General features: G+C 38.8%; 2 protein-coding genes and 1 long non-coding RNA gene across 27 annotated transcripts in view; 2 read left to right on the top strand and 1 right to left on the bottom strand.

Moving 5' to 3' along the window:
• The window catches only part of dlg3 (discs, large homolog 3 (Drosophila)), a 79,311-nt gene extending 77,175 nt beyond the window's left edge, over positions 1–2,136 (top strand). For 14 of the 22 annotated variants that reach the window (XM_026144495.1, XM_026144479.1, XM_026144391.1 and 11 more), the window contains 5 exons: positions 3–53; positions 137–498; positions 617–726; positions 813–904; positions 1,290–2,136. In XM_026144495.1, the coding sequence (XP_026000280.1) occupies positions 3–53; positions 137–498; positions 617–726; positions 813–904; positions 1,290–1,396 (722 nt within the window). In that variant the 3' untranslated portion in view covers positions 1,397–2,136. The remainder of the gene's footprint in view (positions 1–2; positions 54–136; positions 499–616; positions 727–812; positions 905–1,289) is intronic. The other 8 variants (XM_026144564.1, XM_026144469.1, XM_026144451.1 and 5 more) reach the window with 1 other exon arrangement.
• Positions 2,137–4,478: 2,342 nt separating this feature from the next.
• On the bottom strand, positions 4,479–16,325 carry tex11 (testis expressed 11). Of its 4 annotated transcripts, XM_026144585.1 has the most exons (30): positions 16,101–16,325; positions 15,898–15,985; positions 14,654–14,766; positions 14,273–14,357; positions 13,710–13,789; positions 13,546–13,626; positions 13,317–13,436; positions 13,009–13,089; positions 12,800–12,885; positions 12,666–12,723; positions 12,479–12,574; positions 12,312–12,393; positions 11,989–12,067; positions 11,706–11,857; positions 11,451–11,536; positions 11,017–11,154; positions 10,758–10,860; positions 10,506–10,630; positions 9,867–9,952; positions 9,175–9,228; positions 9,024–9,064; positions 8,835–8,912; positions 8,653–8,723; positions 7,053–7,166; positions 6,775–6,841; positions 6,450–6,599; positions 6,233–6,341; positions 6,009–6,129; positions 5,254–5,421; positions 4,479–4,909 (listed from the first exon to the last, which is right to left on the bottom strand). In XM_026144585.1, exons 2-30 carry the CDS (start codon positions 15,923–15,925, stop codon positions 4,838–4,840), a joined length of 2,724 nt encoding a protein of 907 aa, XP_026000370.1. In that variant the 5' UTR covers positions 15,926–15,985; positions 16,101–16,325; the 3' UTR covers positions 4,479–4,837. The 4 variants fall into 4 exon arrangements, with proteins under 4 accessions (XP_026000370.1, XP_026000362.1, XP_026000379.1 ...); XM_026144577.1 differs by lacking the exon at positions 16,101–16,325 and having other exon boundaries at positions 15,898–16,090; XM_026144594.1 differs by lacking the exon at positions 16,101–16,325 and having other exon boundaries at positions 13,546–13,623; positions 15,898–16,090.
• On the top strand, positions 15,545–18,002 carry LOC113007733 (uncharacterized). The gene is made up of 3 exons (XR_003269938.1): positions 15,545–15,911; positions 17,751–17,799; positions 17,903–18,002. It is a non-coding gene; the product is annotated as an uncharacterized LOC113007733 (long non-coding RNA).
• The last annotated feature ends 1,615 nt before the right edge of the window (positions 18,003–19,617 follow it).

Raw genomic sequence — 19,617 nt, 5'->3', positions numbered from 1 at the left:
AGAGGGTCAGGAGGACACAATTCTTTCCTATGAGCCAGTCATTCGACAGGAAAGTAAGTGAAATCGCTTCTCCACAATCTGTCATGCTGTAGATTTTTACATTTATCCTCACTTGTCTTCTCTGTTTTTGATTCAGTCCACTACACAAGACCTGTGATAATTTTGGGCCCAATGAAGGACAGAATAAATGATGACCTCATCTCTGAGTTCCCCCACAAGTTTGGCTCGTGTGTACCACGTGAGTTGACAACACTCGACACCTCTACACAGTACGCTAAACAAAATAGCAGCAACAAAAATAAACTTGTTCCATTCACTTCTGCAGATACAACTCGTCCTAGGCGAGAGAACGAGATTGACGGCCAGGACTACCACTTTGTGGGCTCGAGAGAGCAAATGGAGAAGGATATCCAGGATAATAAGTTTATTGAAGCGGGCCAGTTCAACGAGAACCTCTATGGGACAAGCATCTTGTCTGTCAGAACTGTGGCTGAGAGGGTAGGCATCGAGCATTTCTCTGTGAGCTTGGGTTACCAGATTGGGTGGCCTGTTAAATCAGAAAGTGTTAAATTTTCACCACTATGAGTATTTTAAAGTATTCTCTACTTGCCTACAGGGGAAACACTGCATTCTGGATGTTTCTGGGAATGCCATAAAACGACTGCAGCAAGCACAACTTTATCCGATTGCCATCTTTATCAAACCAAAATCCATTGAAGCCCTAATGTAAGTCGAAGCTTTTGTACATACTGTCATCAAGATCACAGCTGGTCTGTGTCCGTCGTACTAACCGTAACTACTGTCACTTTCAGGGAGATGAATAAGAGGCAGACATATGAGCAGGCCAATAAAGTCTTTGACAAGGCAGTTAAACTGGAGCAAGACTTTGGGGAGTATTTCACAGGTCAGTCTCATTGCCAACAAAAAATATTTGTACTTACAATTTGGGATATAGGTTTTGATTTTTTTTTCTCAGTGATCTGGTTATTTATTGTCATTGAAGTCTAAAGTCAGTGAATTCTGTGGTTGTATGTAAGTCTATAGGAAATTGACCCTCCAGCTCCCTTGAGCCATGACCTCAGTGAATAATCTCAATCCATGATTTTAAGTTTTATTTATGACCTGATGGTGTGTGTTTGTTTATGATTTGGCTTTTTGGCTTCATAAAACAACTGAATTGATTGATCAACAGAAGAATTTCTTGATTAGGTTACTTTTTGGGGGGTGGGGGGACTCTAGTTCTGATGCAACCAAATAACACACCTCTCTCCCTTTGTGTTTGCCTTCAGCTATTGTACAGGGTGACTCACTAGAGGAGATCTACAACAAAATCAAGCTAATCATTGAGGAGCAGTCTGGGCCCTACATCTGGATCCCCTCCTCAGAGAAACTCTGAGCTTCCTGCCGTCCTCTCTGCATCGGCACAGAGCTCCCCTCCTGCCTCCCAGAGACCCCACCCAAGCCCAAATAGCCCCTCTCCTCACCTCCTTTTTGCAGATATGTTTCATATCAAGTTTTAGTGTCATCATTATGTTACTCTCTAAATGAAAAAGAAGTCTTATCACCATTACTGTGACTGTGCACACCCCTGCATGAGTTTCTCAACAAATCCATTCAAGACTGGAAATGCCATTCCAAAGGAATTTGACAACCGCAAACAAAAGGGAAAAGGAATACATCCTTTCGTGAACTGGGACTGACTGAAGATCAGAAGGTTTTGCAGAAATCTGGAGAGGAGTTGGGATTCAAAAAGAAGTTTCAGGGGATCAGAGACAAATCATACCAAGTTGGAACACTTTGTAAATGTTCATCAAATCACATTATAAAAGACACGCAAGACAAGAAGTTGAAGACCAATAAAGGGTTTTTTCTTTTTTTTCTAAAAAAGACTGGATAAATCGAGCCCTGCTGATGGTACTGTTCAAGGAGTCATCTCTCTTGTTTATAATGACTGAGGAAATTAGTAGAGGAGCCTACAAACTGATCTATTTATCACAAACCAGCTTGCTGTTTGGTCATCTGCCAGTTGTCTGTGCTGCAGCTGATAAAGACATCTTGGGAGGCAGATCAAGAAGAAGTGCGTTGTGAATCTCTACATTTATATTATGAAATCACAAAATAAATGATGAAATCCTACTGAGATTTTACTACATATTAAAAACTACACATTTTACACTTCACTAGAATTGTCAATTTGGAGGGCTGTTAGTTCCTTTTTTGTTTTGTTTTTGTTTTTTTTTGTTTTTTCTTGTGGGATTTTTTTTGCTTGTGGTTTTTAGCTGCTCTGTGTAAAGGACGGGGGTAGAGAAGTGTAACTGGGCTCTCTGCAAAACACCAAACTGCCTTACATCAAATACAAATTCTGTTTTGTGACTACCTGTTGTCTGTGAGGGAGGCTGAACACAATTGATGAGGAAAATCTTTCCTATTTGTGACCTCCAACTGTCAGGAGGCCTGACTTGAGTGCAATAGATTAAGAAAAGAAGGAAAAAAAATTGCCTCTGTTGGCACTTTCCCTCCCCTGTATTTCAACCCTCTTCCTTTATAATTAAAGAAGAATTTGGCCAATGGATTGCAATTTGGATAACCAGAGCCTCCCAACTCATGTTGAGCAGCAGATCACCCTATTACACTCTCTGCCTTCCCAGAGGATTCTCTTCTGATTGGTCACACGGTACTGTCGTATCTGCCGCCATGATGGTGGCCTTAAAACGGGTAGAACAAGACAATAATTGTATTGGATGTCCTAAATATTAGAGTAACTATAACCCGTTTTCGATTGCCCCCCCATCCCCCTCCCCCGTCCACCAACCAAAAACACTAAAGTTGGGTTTGAGAAAACCTACGCTTTGTGCATCTATAAATCGATGAATTCTTAATCTATTGTTGGCAGGTGCTGAAGCACTGTGTTGAGCTCTTGGCACGTCTGGGGGTGAGCTTGGCCAGCTCAGGAATCTTAACATACAGATACCATTTCCCCGTGACTGAACAGCCACGTTTGGGCGATTGCACAGTTGTCAAATGTGAACAAACTACTCAAAGGCACTGTTGCTTAGCTAAAGCTGTTTCCAAGTGGACAGTGTAATCGGGCTGTACTGTCTTTTTTCTGCAAGGCTGGGAGCTTGTTCAAGGCCATCAGTTTGGTAACCTTTGAGTTTGCTTTGTGGCGTCACCAGGATTGAAATGACCTGCACCATCCTTCCATGCATATCTTGGCACTATACGTTAATGTGTGCATGTGAGAGAGCACGTCTGAAGGAGGAGTGCTGTGGCCCTTGACCCTGTGAACGCTTTTGCTTTCTTCCTCAGCTTTTTTTTTTTTTTTTTTTGGGAAGAGTGCAAAGGGATATACTTCTTTTTTCTCCTCAGAGAGCCAGACCCAAACAAGAAGTGTTAACCTAGACCCCTGGGTCCCTTGCTCTCTCCCACCCACAGAGCACCTGTACCTGCAGGCATTTTCTGAACAGGTGTGCCCACCTGCCAGGCACCACTGCTAAACCAGCTGTCATTACCTGTGTCAAAACCAGAGTTCAGGGAATTACCGAAGGGAACAGAGCCATTTATAAACTGCTTGCAGACTGTTTCAAAGGGTGTGGTAGCTGTACGATGTAAATAAGCCCCCAGCAGATCCCCCTCACCTGTGCTTCATGCATGTGTGAATCAAACTGGGACAAACATGTTTTATAGACCACAAATGTCAGGTAAGTAAAGTTTGAGCTACTCTTGAGATATAATTTCCATACAAATGTGCTGTATTGTTGGTATTTCTCTTCAAATGCCTATTGGAACACTAACTAGTCAGTTGGGAATTCAGTTCCCTCAAGTAGGGCCTGTCTACATGTGATTTCTTGTGGAACGTGTCTGGGTGTATAGATTTTTAAAAAAAACAATATATTGTAAAATAAAGTGATGCAGGCAGAAACCTACACAATATCACAGGAAGCAGGAGCATTGATCAGTACATTATTAGAGGTTTAGAATTGGTCCACTCTGGCGTTTAGTTGAAATACAGCTGACTGTTAACAATGTGTGTGGTATTCATACCTCAGTCAGCCATGTCAAAGCCCAAAGAACTTGATTTCATTTTACACTTTTCCATTGAGGTTGTGATAAGATGGAACCTGAATGCCTCTGTGTGTGTATAATTGACGAGGGTCTTTGTTCTGATGAGAGAAATGACGACATATATACTTTTATTTTTTTGGGTGGGGGGACAGGGTTCTTGTTTGTACTTTTGGGTGATGATATGTTTATGTTATAGCACATCTGTGCAGTAAGTGCTTGCAAACATGAACCCTTTGATTGTACAGTAGTTTCCTTCCTGTCACTGCAGGTAGTACAGCCTATCAGGACACTCGGCCTCATGGTCTTCCCTGTCCTAGTCATGAGGGAACACAGTCCTGCAACTTTTGTTTGGGTTTTATTTTGGGACTTGACAAGAGTTTATTTGTTTGAAAATAAAATATGTGACTCAGATATGATTTTAATGTGCCTTTTATTCTACTTTGGGATACAGATTGGCTTTAAAAACAACTACTGCAGTGGTAGATTTATTTAATTTATTTTTTTTTAGTTTCTGTTGGAAAAGTATAAATGGATAGGAGCTTAGAACAAATGTTCAGGTAAGAATCAGACCAGAAATGAATGTACTAGTCTACCAGAATACACCACAGTTAAAATAATTTAAAAGAACATACCAAACTGGAATTTCTGGTAAATGTTTCTCATAACATTGAGAACGTTAGGGTGTTGAAAACTGAACTGAATAAACGTAGGTAGGTTTCCCCGAAGAACAGGCGTGCACCAGGCTCCCGACAGCTGACCTATACCTGTTTGTCTATTCTTTCATGTTGACATTTTTCTTTGCTTTGTCCAATCTGTCCAGGATTTTGCTGTAGAGACCAGACATCTGTGGGTACATAAATAACAGCTGTATAACTAAGCTTTTTATACCTCTATACAATGGAGCAGTTACTTTCATTGCTGTGTCCCAGTTTAACCTTATGAGACTGTGTTTTATTGCCATACTTTTCTCTTGACAAAGCTGCAATACTTAAAGGATCACCTCTGGTGAAGTTCCTTGAGCTAACTTCAAAACTATAATTGGTGTATTTTGATGAGCAACCCTGGAGTTGTACAATGACATGTAGATTTAATTCTGCCAAAAATCTGTATTTAACAAAGCAGCAGGATGATTTAAGCTACTATCAACCCAGTGTTTCATCCCCTTCCTTCTCTCCACCAGTCCTCTACCTGTGTCTCATAGCTCTCCTGTAGAGATCCCAGGTGGCGGACAAAGCTCATGGCCAGGCCACACCACTTCTCAGCTTCGGGGTATTCAGCCAAGCTGTACAGCAAAATCCCAGTGTTCCAAGCCTGAGTCAGCAACCACAAGGTCTCCATCTCTGGGAAGTCGTCCGGCTACGGAGAAGAGCAGGAAGATGTTCAAAAGGCCACCTGGGTTACTGTCTTGTACAAATCATTTTCAGTGGGTTGAGGCAGCAAATGCCAAGTAAACTTTCATCAAATCCTGTCCATTTGTATATTAACATTTACTTATGCTTGTAAGTCATAAAAACAGAGCATGAAACAAACTCAGTGGAGACGGTTCATTCATATTTCACAACACTTTAATCTTGTCCATTTACTTTGATCCAAAGAATTCCACATCTTTCAAGTAATAACTCAATATGAAAGGGGAAATGTGCGCTGCCTCTAAAGCTGCATAATGTCTCAATAATTTCATGTCTCTTTCAGAGCTGTAGCTCACCGGCAGTGTGACAACTTGTACAGCGCATTAACATTCAAATTGGCAGGAAGGGGTGGTGAATGGAAGCATCTGCTAATTGGAGTGCGGCTGATAGCCCATTGATAAAAAGAGGCTTCTAGAACAGCAGGCAAGCATGGAGTGGAAAAGAGGGGGTGAATTATATAGCAGGAGCATTCCTGTTGGAGGGAACAGGAGGTGGGAGCCGAGGGATGTCGGTGTGTGATTGGTGCTGACTCACTGCGGCTGCAATGATAGACAGGGCCTCCTCGTAGTAGTTCCACACCTCCTTGAGCACATGGGCCTCCACCTCTGACACGCCACTTGGGAGGGACAGCTTGATAAGGCTGTGAACACACTTGCTAAGATGAGGACACAGAAAAATAGTCAATAACCTATTCATTAAAAATCTAAAAAGAAAAAAAATGCTCATTAATGAAATGCTAAAGGTAGTGATGGTTGTGCCTGCAGTGCGCCAGGTCAGCCTGTGGTTGTTTCTTGTGCAGAAAGAGAGCAACCCTCAAGGCCTTCTTGCACAGCAGAGGGAAATAGGCTGGAGGCTCCATTGCCAAGGCTACATAAAGGAAAGACAATTAGAGCATAGAGTGAATACTGAAAACACTGATGTGTTTCTTTAGGTATTTCAGCACAGACATGATTAATAATAGAGGGTCTTTTTAACCTGCCATGGTCTCTAACATTTTGGGTTCAACACTTTCAAGCTCCAACACAGACTCCAGTATTGCCTCAACTATGGGATCATTCAGTTTAGCACGAGCTTCAAACTCATACAGCAGTAGTAGAGAGTCTGTCGGGTCCATTGGAAAGCTTCCTGTAAATTGAGAATACATTTTTATAGCTCAATTTCATGAAGTAGACTTAAAAAATTATGTCAACTTTTTAATAACATAAAACTGTGTTTAACTCTCCTTTTCTGTGTTTTAAATAGTTTACACTTTGCAAATAAAAATTGCTTTTAGTTTGAATAGTGTAGCTGCTAAATGCACCTGATGCTTTCAGGGTTTTCCACACCTCTGAACAGATCTGAATGTGCTCCAGAGTCTGAGTGAACTCCTGGAACCAGACAAACATGCAAAGCATTCTGGATTAATCATCGCCACCTAGTGTTTAGTTCCTTTTCAAAGGCAGGGGGATTCAAATTAAACACCTACGCTAGCATCAATGATGTTGTTAGTCACCTCTCCTCTCCACTGGTCTTGGTAAATTTCCATCCATGTGGAGTGAGAGTGTGCTAAATGTAGGAGATGGGCAGTGGGTGGCACACCTGGGTAGGGTGAGAAGACTTCCTGCCGAGCTCCAAAGAAGCAGCAGCAGCCATTAGCAGACATGTCCTCTGGCCCATGAGGAGAGTGCGATCAGGTGGGCACAGCTGGGAGAACTATAGGTTCATGTAGAAACACACATGTAGCCTTAATATTTATTTATTCTTTTATTTAAAAAAGCTCTGTCATTGAGATCAAGTTCTCTTTTTCAAGAGTTTGAGACTGACAGGTAGGCACAAAGTACAGATAGACAAATAGAACTTTTAAAAATCTTCCAGTAACATCATAATCTGTGGGCTTATATTTTTGTAGTTCATTTCGTTTGTAGGCAGCAAAGACTCAGTTTTTACAGTTTGAATAAGAACACAGCACAGCCACTGTCAGAATAGACATTTAGACACAGTGAATAGACATTTAAGCACGTATGACAAAGGAACTAACACATGATACGCTACATGGACAAAAGTATTAGGCTACACCTCTTATTCACTGAATTCAATAAAGCTATGGGGTTGTTTTTTGAGGTTTGCCTGGACCTCCTAGCAGTAGTGAAGGGAAATCTTAATGCTTCTGCTTACAAAGACATTTTTGACAATTCTGCACTTCCAAATCTATGGGAAGAGGTTGGAAAAGACCCTTTTCTCTTCCAGCATAACTATTCCCAAAAGAACAAAGCCAGGTCCATTAACGTGTGGCTGGATAATTTTTGGTGTGGTAGGTCTTCGCTGCCATCATCAAACACCTTTAGGACTGAAGTAAAATGGAGACTGTGATGTCCAGCATCAGTCATAGTTAAATGGGCAGAAACTCCAACAGACACACTCCAACATTTGCAAAAAACATTCCCAGAAGCGTGGAAGTTGCTATAGGTGCAAAGAGGGGATCAGTGGTCATAAAGCTCATGTAAGTGTAATGTGTAGGTGGGTCCATAGTTTTGTACATATAATGTAGGAAAGTATTTCTAAAATACTGTATTTAAATTCTGACTACGTTTAACCAAAAGTCAAAGTAAGTATAGCGCTTTTCTAGTCTCTAAGGACCCCAAAGCACTTTATACAACCAGTCATCCACACATTGGTGATAGCAAGCTACATTGTAGCCACAGCCACCCTGGGGCGCACTGACAGAGGCGAGGCTGCCAGACACTGGCGCCACCGGGCCCTCTGACCACCACCAGTAGGCAACGGGTGAAGTGTCTTGCCCAAAGACACAACGACCGAGACTGTCCAAGCCGGGGTTCGAACAGGCAACCTTCCGATTACAAGGCGAACTCCCAATTCTTGAGTCACGATCGCCCACTAGTAAGTTGAATTTCTTATAAATAAGATCAAAATAATTGTATATGGGGTACTTTTAGGCATCAGGGCATGTATGTAAATCAGACATGAGAAAATCGCTGGCAGAAATCAAACTTTATAGATCCAAATGTAATGGTATGTATTCCATTAAAGCTAAGGTTAAGGAACACATATTATTGTGAGTGTAAACTGATACGTTTCTATTTATAAAGCAATGTTTATTCCTGTTCAGGTGCTTTTGATCTACACCCACATAGAGCAGACATTGATTAATTCACCTGACAAAGCTAAAAAGGACACTTGCCTGGTAAGAGAGCACAAAGAAATCTCTCATTTTGTCAGGGCTGCTCTCGCACTGCAAAGCCAAGTTCCAAGCTGTAACAAGGACACACATGAGCACACAGACAAAATGAAGGTGCTGCAAGATTTTAAGTCATAGCACACCACGTTAGATTGAAGTGAAAAGAAGAGAAAGAATCTTAGCACCAATCTTTCTGAACCAGTTAGCTTCCTCTGTGCGTTGATCGACAGTCATGTGAGAGGGGTGTGAAATTGTCTGCAGAGCTGAAGTGACGGCAAAGAAAACATCCGAGGGTTATGACGCACAACACATGACACTGTAGTTGAGACACTTCCACTCACAATGCAATTAAACCCTCATGGATTTGCACTTACCCTTTTTTAGATGCGGCAGCAAGACATCCAGACTTACATCACTGCATGGAATGAATGTAGGAAATGTAGATCTGTTGTTGTTTTTTTCAGTTAAATCAGCATCAATTTGAAATATGAAAACATTTGGTATTTTCCCTCTTTCTCGCCTCACCTTATTTCATCACTCAATTTTTCTATTGTGGAGAGAACAAGCCGAACCAAACACCTAAAAAGATGAATGAAGAAATTGGCGTTGACCTCCTTTCTTTCACCTACTAACTGTATTATACAGAGACATACTTTCAGTGAAAATGTGAGGGAATATAGGTCAGTGGATCATAGAGGTGTGTGGAAAACTATGAGACTAAATACAATCTCTGAGCCACCTCTACTAAATGTGTGACGCAGTACCATCATGACCCAATTCGAGATTTAAACATGAGTCATTATTTTCAGATCTCAAAAACCAAACATGATATCCATTGCAAAGTTAGATATTAGCATCAAATGTATACGTATCTAAGACTGCATCCAAATCAAGACAATAAGAATGCAAGCACATAATAAAAAAAAACGCAATTATTCACAAGTGGAAGCTTTATTTTTTATTTTTTTAAGTTACCATGAATATTAACTCAGGGTTTCAAATTATTAAAGTACCAAATTAAAATGTTCTTTGTGCTCATGATGAGTGTATGTAACTGTATGTTTATTTAATAACAGCCTTATGTGTAAGGCTCTGTACTCAATCTGTTTTTGGCTACATACTGTCACATCATATCATTCATGTTAGATACTATTTTAATAAAAGTGAGGTTAAAATGTTGCTTCTTTTTCTTAGGTTATCCTTAAGTTTTCACATACCTCAGAGCAACCAGAACCTGTGCTTGATCTTTGGAGTGTTCACACAAAATCTCCAGTGCTTTCATGGCGGTTTCCTGTTGTCCATTCTGTCACAGAGTTAGAAACTTTCTCATCACCATTAATGCCACCCACCACCAATACTTATCGATGCGCATCAGAATCACATAGTACACTAAAGAAAATTCAAGCTGATTTAATAACTGAAACTATTGATTATAATAGCTGGGGAAAGTTACAGTCACACCTCTTTTTGTATAATAGTATAAAGTATGTAACTATTGAGGAAGGACTGCAGTATAAGTCTACACGAACAAGAGTTGAAAAATATTTAAGCTTTATCTTTGATCCCAGCTGGCTTTGACATTTTCCTGGAAAGGTTTAACATGCTCGATCATCTTCTCAGTGATGCTATTCTTCTCAGCCCCTTCTGCACAGGAACCAGTATGAGTTCAGTGACAAGGACATAATCCCTCATCAACTTCCCACTCACAAAAACTGCCAGTTTCTGTCCAAGCTGCAAATAGCACTGATGAGGCGCTATATCATCATAAGACTGGGAAATGTAATAATAACTCAATCAGACCTAAACTGAAGGACTGGTGTACAGAAACGAGCAATGAGTCCTGTGATAAATTCTACCTCCAGAGCAATCTGAGCAGCCAGACTCAGGAGATTGGAAGCAGCATCCTCCGACACCAGCAGTCTGTCCTCACAGGCTACAGGATTCTTGGACAGACGTCCCATTGCATGCAATGCACCTGAGGCTAGCAAAAAATAAATAAATCAGCCACATCATCAAAAATAATATGGTGAAAATATTGCTGTTATTATGGCAACACTAGTATGATTTATAAAGCGCCCCAGTCCCAGTAAGTAATCTTTTTTAGGTACCTTTCTCTGCCTCATTCTCCTGCACAGCCACCTTGTATACGCTAAACTGAGTAAAAATGTTGTCTGGATCACATCTCTGTGCTTCCTTAATTGCTTCTTTGGCCTTACAAAAATTAAGATTTTTAATACAGATGAAAACATATTTGCATGCAGTAACTGTAAAAAAAAATATGCCAGGGACACCTTCAGTTGTCACTAGTGACATATAAATACTGGTGTTCTTAAAATTACCAACTACAGCAGCCTCAAGTTCTCTTACCTTTTCCAGTTGCTTAAGTTTTAGGAAGCAGGAAGCTCTGTTTCTTTGCAGTTTGGCTAAGTTGGGCTCCATTTGACCTCCCTTGAAGAGACTTAAGGAGTAGTTATACCACTGAAGAGCCTCAGAATAGCTTCCAGCCTGGAAACACAAAGTTAAACTTTTGTCCATGTGAAAAGTAAAGCTCTACACTGAACCTATGCTAAATAAACTACTTACTTATGGTGGAAATTCAGAAAACAAGAACTAACACTATAGGAAAACTTCTAACATACACATGCTGTTTTATAAGGAAACATCAAACAATACCTAACAAGGGTTAGGTGGACCTTTTTGTGGCCACCTGCCTGTTGTGAAGCAACACTGCAGATTGTGAACATGCTTATAAGTATGCATGTCTGTATGGACTCTAAAATGCATTGTGAATAGATGTGTACCTCAAAGTACTTGGATGCTTTATCCCACAGCAAGACATGGAGACTTGTAAGAGCCTGTGTGGTCAGCTGTTTGCCTGTACAGTGGCCTATGTGGGTGTAAAAAAATGATCATACTAATACAGTAGCACATTTAAAGTATTATTCATTCTTTTTAATACTATACGCAGTGATAAATATATAGTATTTGTCATGCAATTTAGTTTTTTTCTGTCTTAATTTAGATTTATTATAGTACTGATAGCAAAAATAAAGTACCAGTGATAACATCCTCAATCTTCTGTTTGCCCAGCAGCTCTTTGCCTCTCTGCAGCAGCAGCTCAATGTGCAAGACAAGAGCAGTTCCCAGGTCAGGGGATGTCTCAAAGTGCTGACACACACTTTTCAAATACTCAAAAGCCAGCGCTTCTCTAGAAAAATAACAGACATATTCAGATCGATAAAATATGCCTGAGACTTAAAAAAAAGATGCTTCTTTCTGTATTATATATTTCTACAAAAAACTAATGGGAATTATTACCATACAAACAAAGATTTTTACCTCTTTTCAGAGATTAATAGTTTCACTGTGCTTAGGCACAGCTCAAGAGAAACTTCTGATTCCAGCATCTCATTAAGTCCTGAAAATGAATTTTTAAAAATGCTTTTTAATGTGCATTTGTAACTCTGCTGAAGTCATCTACAGAGACATATTAACTCTTTCCAAGGCTCTCGGTATAAGTATCTATTGCTACTGTAGTCAGAACAGCTCTAAGAGAACACCTAACCCACAGTTTTATCACTTTGGAGACTAACAACCCACTGCAGCACCAATCAAATTCTGTCTAAATAACTCAATATGTTCTGGTTGTGGTATCAACTAACCTGCTCTGAAGTCACTGTCTGATGACTCACATCTCAGGAGTATTTTGATCTTTAAGTACAGTCCATATGTGCTCACGCATTCCTGTCAAATTACACAATTAGCTGAAAAGCTGAAGATTCCTCTGCTTATATAAATAACAATCTAAAAATGATTCCTAATGTTTTACCTTGTTTGCTAAGCTAACAGCGTTGACCGCCTTCTCTGCAAACTTCTCACAGTCCCACTCCAAATAAACAGTGGCGAGGAGCCGCAAAGCCTTGGCCTATTGTAGGGAAATTAACATCACTTTTATTACAATTGTAATTCTAAATGACAGTCATGTTTGTATGAAAGTTTATATTGTACTGTCTTACCAAAACTTCAGATCCAGGGCCATATTTCATATTCATTTTCCCGATATCATAGCTTTGACTGAAACGGAAACATTTCTCTTCGATTGCAACCTTTATCAACATTTTTCTTGGGAAAATGAACATTAGAATATTACCTCAACCAAAAAGCAGTGTCTTCATACTTCCTCACATTGTAAGCATCTATTCCAAAGTTGTAGCACATTAGGGAGAGGTACGCAGTCTGTATTGAGAAAGTATAATCACAGTTAACATCCCCCACACATCCCATAACAATATGTAGTGTAAAAGTGAAAAATCAATATATAGTGTTGTTATAATAGCAACAGATGGCCTTTTTTCTTACATCCTTTGGTAGTCGCAGCAACATGTCTTTACAACGCTGAATGTAGGCCACAGCCTCTTTGTTATTGCCTTGAGTTATGGCCTGTAAAGGAGAACAGATCTGAACTTATAATTAAATGTCAGCAAACAATATAATACTCCCTATTAGCTGTCAGAAATTTACCCCTCTCATTGTTTCTCAGTTCACATTTTAGCTGTCTCACACTTCACACTGCAAGTCTGTCAGAATGGCACTTCCTAAGCTGCCAAATATCACAAGAACAAATATTCACATCGAAGGTGTCGAACATCACATGCGCCACAGCTCACCGATTCTGCTTGGTATGAGAGAATTCGAAGTAGATCCTTCTCCACATCCTCCTTGGATGAACTGATGTCAGCTGTGCCATTGCCTCTGGACATCAGTTGGCTGTAGAGGATTTCAAGGCTCTGGAGATATTAGATTCTGAGTCATTTCTAAAAACATGGTATTTGTGTTTGCTTCAAAACCTACACAGAATTAAGAGACTATCAGTATGAGTGTTATTTTCTTCTTCACCTTGACAGCAAGGCTTAAGTATTTATCTGCCATCTGGGGATTTTTGCAGTCCAGCCAGGTTCTCCCTGTTTTGCTGGCCATCTGTAAAGATTAGACACTGACAAACATGCCTTGTCCTCCTGAAACATTGGGCACTCACAGAGGCTGCCTTCAGTACTGCTTACCAGAATCTGCTTGCGAATGGTGCCCTCTGTTGGGTTCTCAGGCTCACAGCAGTACAACAGACTGCATGCAACATGACGCACTGTAAGCATAGTGAGAGTATTTGAATGTGAGGAGAGAAGATCCCAAAATACTACCACTGTAATAAAGCATAGAAAAATGCACAGTGGAACACAATCAGTCTTGGACTGGCCTCCTCAGAGTCCAGACCTCAATATTATTAAAGTCAAAATGGGATCAAAGTGGGATCATCTTGACAGAGAACTGAAAAAAGGCAGCCAACTTCCAAAGAAGAGCTTTGAATCTCCTTCAACAAGCCTGGAGAACTATTCCTGAAGACTACTTAAAGAAATTACAAAAACCTTTAAAATTTAGGATGGGTTGAACAATAAAGGTGCTCATACCAAATATTAACTTTGAAACTTGTTAGAATAGTACAGACTGAGTTTTTGTCTTATATATTTCCATGCACATTTGTATGTTTAAATGCATTTCTGTATATATTTCCTATTTTCCTAGCAAAATACGAAAAATAAGGGGTGGAACAATACAAATACAAATTTACCTTGGGCTTTTTGAATTGTACTTATTGTGACACCCACATTCTTAGTAACTCCCCAGTTCCACAGCTTGATGGCACACTCCTCCAGCTGTAAACACGACAACAAAAAAAATTATGCCAGCTTCTTGTATATGAGTATTAACAATATTACATTAAATTAAAGTCTTTAAACTTCATGCAACTATTGCAACAGTCATATAACTTGTAGTAGGTTAGATTAATTCAGCAACAAGAATATTAGCGGTGTAAAAAAAATTATTCAATAAGTATTTGTTAATTCTTCATTTTATTTTATTTTTTGGGGGGTTTTATAGTTATACTATAACTTTACATCACTACTGACTTGTGGCGTATAGTTAAACAAGTTGGCATGTTTTTGTCTACCTGCGGATCTGGTATTTTGGGCAAAGCCTCAAGTCCAGGGACTTCAGAGAAGAGCTTCTCTATCACTTCATCATAATCTGTTAGCTGCTTTTGCAGCAGGAGCTCAGTAAGACCTGTGTATTAAAAAAAAGTCAACAAAAACAGACGTTGACAGGACACAAACAGGGTAACAGTGGACATGTTGTCTTCTGAAGTGAAAAGTGACATCTGATTTTTCATGCAATAAGAATATCCGAATTTTCTACACTATAAAGAAAACCAGATACTGTTTGTGCAAGACAATAAAGTGTGGGACATGGAGAGCACCCCACTTTCTTATTCTTTTGTTTAAGTTAGAAATCTGTCTTAAAATCCAGTTTGACTACATTAATGTCCTTTCTCATTTCAAAAATAATTCAGATATTCTCTTGTGTCTTAATGTTAGGCTATTAGCACTGAAATATTAAGCCAATTATTAATGATTGTTCATCTTTTAAGGTAGAATATAATCTAAAATGAAGTATGAGTCATACATCCCAAATTAGGTTAATTAGTTGCCATTTTAAAAAAGTATTCATTTACATATTAGCAAGTTAGGGGGCTAGCTTGTTATAATAATGTAAAATATAACGATAATTCACTGTGGCTGGTGACCAAGATAACACGAGCAGTTTAGTGGATAACATGAACCCCAGTTTTATGCCTCTAATCATCTGTATTATCAGGCTGCACAAAATGTATAAAAAGTCTATAACAAAGCAGTTTCTTTAAAAATTCTAAGACCCTGTTTGAAATACACATAAGGTCTTCAAGTACCCTTTTTACCCATTGAATAAAGAGAATGTACTCTCCATTAAAAACTGCTTTAAAAGTTTCAAATTGTTACCCAGGTGTAGATTTGTACTTACAAATGTAGATGGCAGCCTGCTGGCTAACGTTTTCTTGCTATAGTCCCAACAGCAGTAAGTTTTAATAATACAACTTTTGGGATTTTCAGACTTTGCCTGTTTAGTTCCCTTTATCTTTTAGAAAAATAACTATTACTTCCATGGCCTGAGTAACATTTAGCTAATATACCAGAGGCACAAAACTGTTATTAGCTATTGGGCGTCCAGATAATAGATGCAACTTAACAATTTGTGAATTAGCTAGGTTGGAAGCTAAATTAACAACTAAGCTCCAGCTCCAGTTGGTACCCAATATGGTTTCGAAAAAACACTTTAATAAATAAATAGGTGGGTCAAGAGAAAGAGTCAGTTACTCACTTTTCACAGTTGAGGTAAGTTCCTCCATGTCTAACTTTTTGTGGAATAAAAGTATCTGTCAGGCTAGGTGCTAGCAGCTAGCTCCTCACTGAAATGTTGGCATTTGATTGACAGCGATCACAAAAGCCCGCGAAAAAGAGAGCGAGGTTAGCAAAACAACTGAAAATAGCTATTACTCCAATAGAGGGAATTATTCTGCCTACCTTAAGCTGTTCCTAATACTAGCTTGATAATAATTGCAGGTGTGACAAATATCAAATACTATTAAACAAAGGGATAAAGACAGCTTCTGTTGGTTACTGTTTTATCCCCATCTTCTATAGAAAGTTATTTGCTAGAGGGGCAAGGTCCTACAAGACCTACAGTTCATCTCAAAACTTTGCAATGGGGAGATTGGGACTAACTTCTTTTAGAGATTATTGTTTTGCAGCACAGATGAGTGCTATTGTACTTATGTAGCCCATCATAAAATACACATGGAAAAACACTAAAAAGAAAATACCTCCCATTCCCATACAGCCAATTGTATCAGATAACAAGGTTATATAAATATTAGGTGAAATTGACTCTTAAGGTATATAAAACTGTTATAAAAGAACATAAACTAGAGGAGACATTTATATTATCAAATCCTTGAGTTGTGATTTTATTGTGTGCATTCGGATTTCTATACAATATAATGAAATAAGGAAAACTGCACAGTTTTGACATGTTTAAAGAGAAATATTTATTATAAAAGCAAGATTTCTATATATTTGCAGATGCAACACTATGTTGATATGAAGGTCAAAGAAATGTAACTGTTGAAAATGATTTGTCTTTTTTTCCCTTCATTTCCATTATCTACCTTGGTCTATGTATGTGTTGTGTAGTGTTTTATGTATATGGCTTATGTTTATGTAGTATTTCAATTTAAAAATAATTAAAACAGAAATAAGAATCAGCAAGGACTTTTGAGAGAAGGGTCATCTACTGGAGCACAAGATGATCCAGGCTATGCAGGGCTTTAGCTTTCTGGGAACATAAAATAAGGCAGTAAAGTCATATTAAATTTGATTTTTCAGTCATTTTAAGGTCAGCTCAACTCACTGCAAAGTTGAATTGCTAGCAGTGTACAAATCAAAGTTTGCTTACAGATAATGGAGTTCTGTCAAAAACTAAATGTTTTGACAGGGAGTGCTCTAAGTTTTAACTTTGCCAAACCCTAACTGGTATTGATCGCATGTTGGCACCAGTAGCTCTTAAATAAAGTCTATGGTTGATATTATACTTACTGTTATAAAGGAAGGAAAAAAGGGGGAAAAAAAGTATAAGCCCTTATTTCTTGGTAAATCTAAGAAGCCTTATAAGACTGGCTTAGCGCACTTGTTTACATTTATTGCCAAATGACATTTTCCAGTCATCACATGCTTGGCAAGTAGATTAAATTACCTGTACTTATAGTAACTAGTGTGGGAAATTAAGGGTTTATTATTTGTTTTAGATATAGACATCAGGATAACACAGAAAAAGAGAGCTTGCCAGGCAACAAATAAAAAAATAGTCAATTGGTATTTGGACTGTAAGTTGTAATGTTACCACAAAAGCACATCCATCTTTTTTATTAGTAATTCTAAATGCATGAACAGAGACCTGTTCTGTTTTTCAGTGTACAGGTGTCTCTACTTGTGGTTGTTAATACAGGTATCATAGTCAGAATATCATAGGTATCATAGACGGACATGCGACTGTAATATTATCTCGCCAACTCCTTCTGATATTATGGTTACAAAACAATTTATCTTATGTGTAAAACCAAAAATCTAGTTGTAAGTCACAGTACATAAAACTTTCCGGTTTCTTTCTGGCAACAGGTATCAGGAAAAGAGGGGGCATCAGAGCTAAGCAGAAAGAGGAGATCAGGTAAGGCTTTTTCAATTTTCAACTTGAATTATGATTCTTTTTCAAATGACACAAAACATTAATAATAGTATTAAAAAGACTCCCATTTTACTGCCATTTACAGGTGTAAAGAACAAAGTGCCCTCTGACAGATTCATCACTTTCCCAAATCAAACTTCCACCCTTATTCATACCTTTTTGATACTTAAAGGTACCAAGGTAGGCAAAAGCACTATGACATAATGAAACACTGACATCTCACTTAGATATTTTAGTCTCCTCATTGAAGTGAATGTTTTCTCTCTAAAAGTTGAAATATTCCTATTTTTATATGTATGCACGCAATTCAAATCAAAGAAAAAGATGAAAGCCTAAGTTTCCATATGTCTCTGTTAGGGGAGTATATTGTATTTAGCTCAAGAAGTTACTACAGGAATACCAAGAAATCACAACATGGCTGTAAAACCATCTGCAAAATATTGTATAGGACCGCTGTTATGCTGCCTGAACACTTCTGACCCATTGGAGTGTGAACAAGGGAACTGTGGGGGCATCCTGTAGTGTCTGGCAATGGGAAATTGGATCCTGCGTGTTGCAGGGTGGGGTCTGTGTGGATCAGGGTTATTGCGGCATATCCCAGGGATTCTTGATTATTAGCTGGGGAGTTTGGAGGCCAGGTGAACATATTTAGCTGCTGGAGGGGGTTGCTTTCTTTTTCACGGGGCTATGTGTTTAATGCAAGATTGTTTAGGTGTGCAAAGGTTGTTAAGTATGAAACAAGAGGACCACAAGGAAGATTCATGCATGCACTGAAGAAGGATGTGCAGAGGGTGACATAAGAGCATGGTAGGGATAAGTTGAGATTGAGGGAGATTGTCAGCTGTGGTGACTTCTTAAAGGGAGCAGAAAACAGAGGAATAATAATACTTTCTATTAAAAGGAAAGCAGGTACCCACTTTTTAAACCAGTAGCATGGAATACTTGGAAGGGCAAATGTTCAGAATAAATAAAATAGTGTTCATTTGGTGTGTGAAGTCAACAAAACCCACTTAATCCATAAATTCTATCAATATATTTATTAAACCATTTTTGCTTCCCATTAAGAGAAAAAAAAATATGGCTATAGATGTAGCCTTTCCCAGTCCTGTCCTTTTTTTCCAATCAACACTAGATGGAGCTAAACTAGATGGAAACTGTGTTACTGATCCTAATACAGTAACACAGTTTCCAAAAATCCTCTGACTTCTGCAAACTTCTGTCCAGGACTTAAAAATTACAAATTTATGCAAGTATTAGTTTTGCTAACATAGTATAACACACTACCTGGCCACTTCATTAGGTTCTGCTTCGGATTACACAAATATCTAATGGGCCATTTATATGGCAGTAACTTAAAGCATTTACGTAACCTGTGTAAATGAGAATCAGGTAACTATGATTATTAAATCAAGTAACTACTTGTTAGAATCAAGGTATACAGACAAGCATCTCTGAATTCACAACATATCCAGCCTTGAAGAAGATGTAACAAACAACCATGCTTGGCACTACTTGTGTCTGCTAAGAACAGGAGCTTGAGGATACTATTCGCAGAGGCTCACCAAAATTAGAGAGAAGACTGGAAAAAGTTGCCTGGTCTGATGAGTCCTGATTTCAGCTGAGCGATTCAGATGGTAGGGCCAGAATTTCATATAAACATTAACGCATAGATTCATCCTGGCTTGTATCAAAAACTGATGATGATAGTGGTGGTATACTGGTGTGGGCCATCTCTTTATTACTACCCATCCTGCGATGGCTACTTCCAGCTGACAACACACAATTTTACAATGTTCCTAT

Source organism: Astatotilapia calliptera, chromosome 2 (genome assembly GCF_900246225.1).
Source record: "Astatotilapia calliptera chromosome 2, fAstCal1.2, whole genome shotgun sequence".
NCBI classification, from domain to species: Eukaryota; Metazoa; Chordata; class Actinopteri; order Cichliformes; family Cichlidae; genus Astatotilapia; species Astatotilapia calliptera.
The sequence above is the reverse complement of the archived record's forward strand: the minus strand, read 5'-3'. Positions and strand labels throughout refer to the sequence as shown.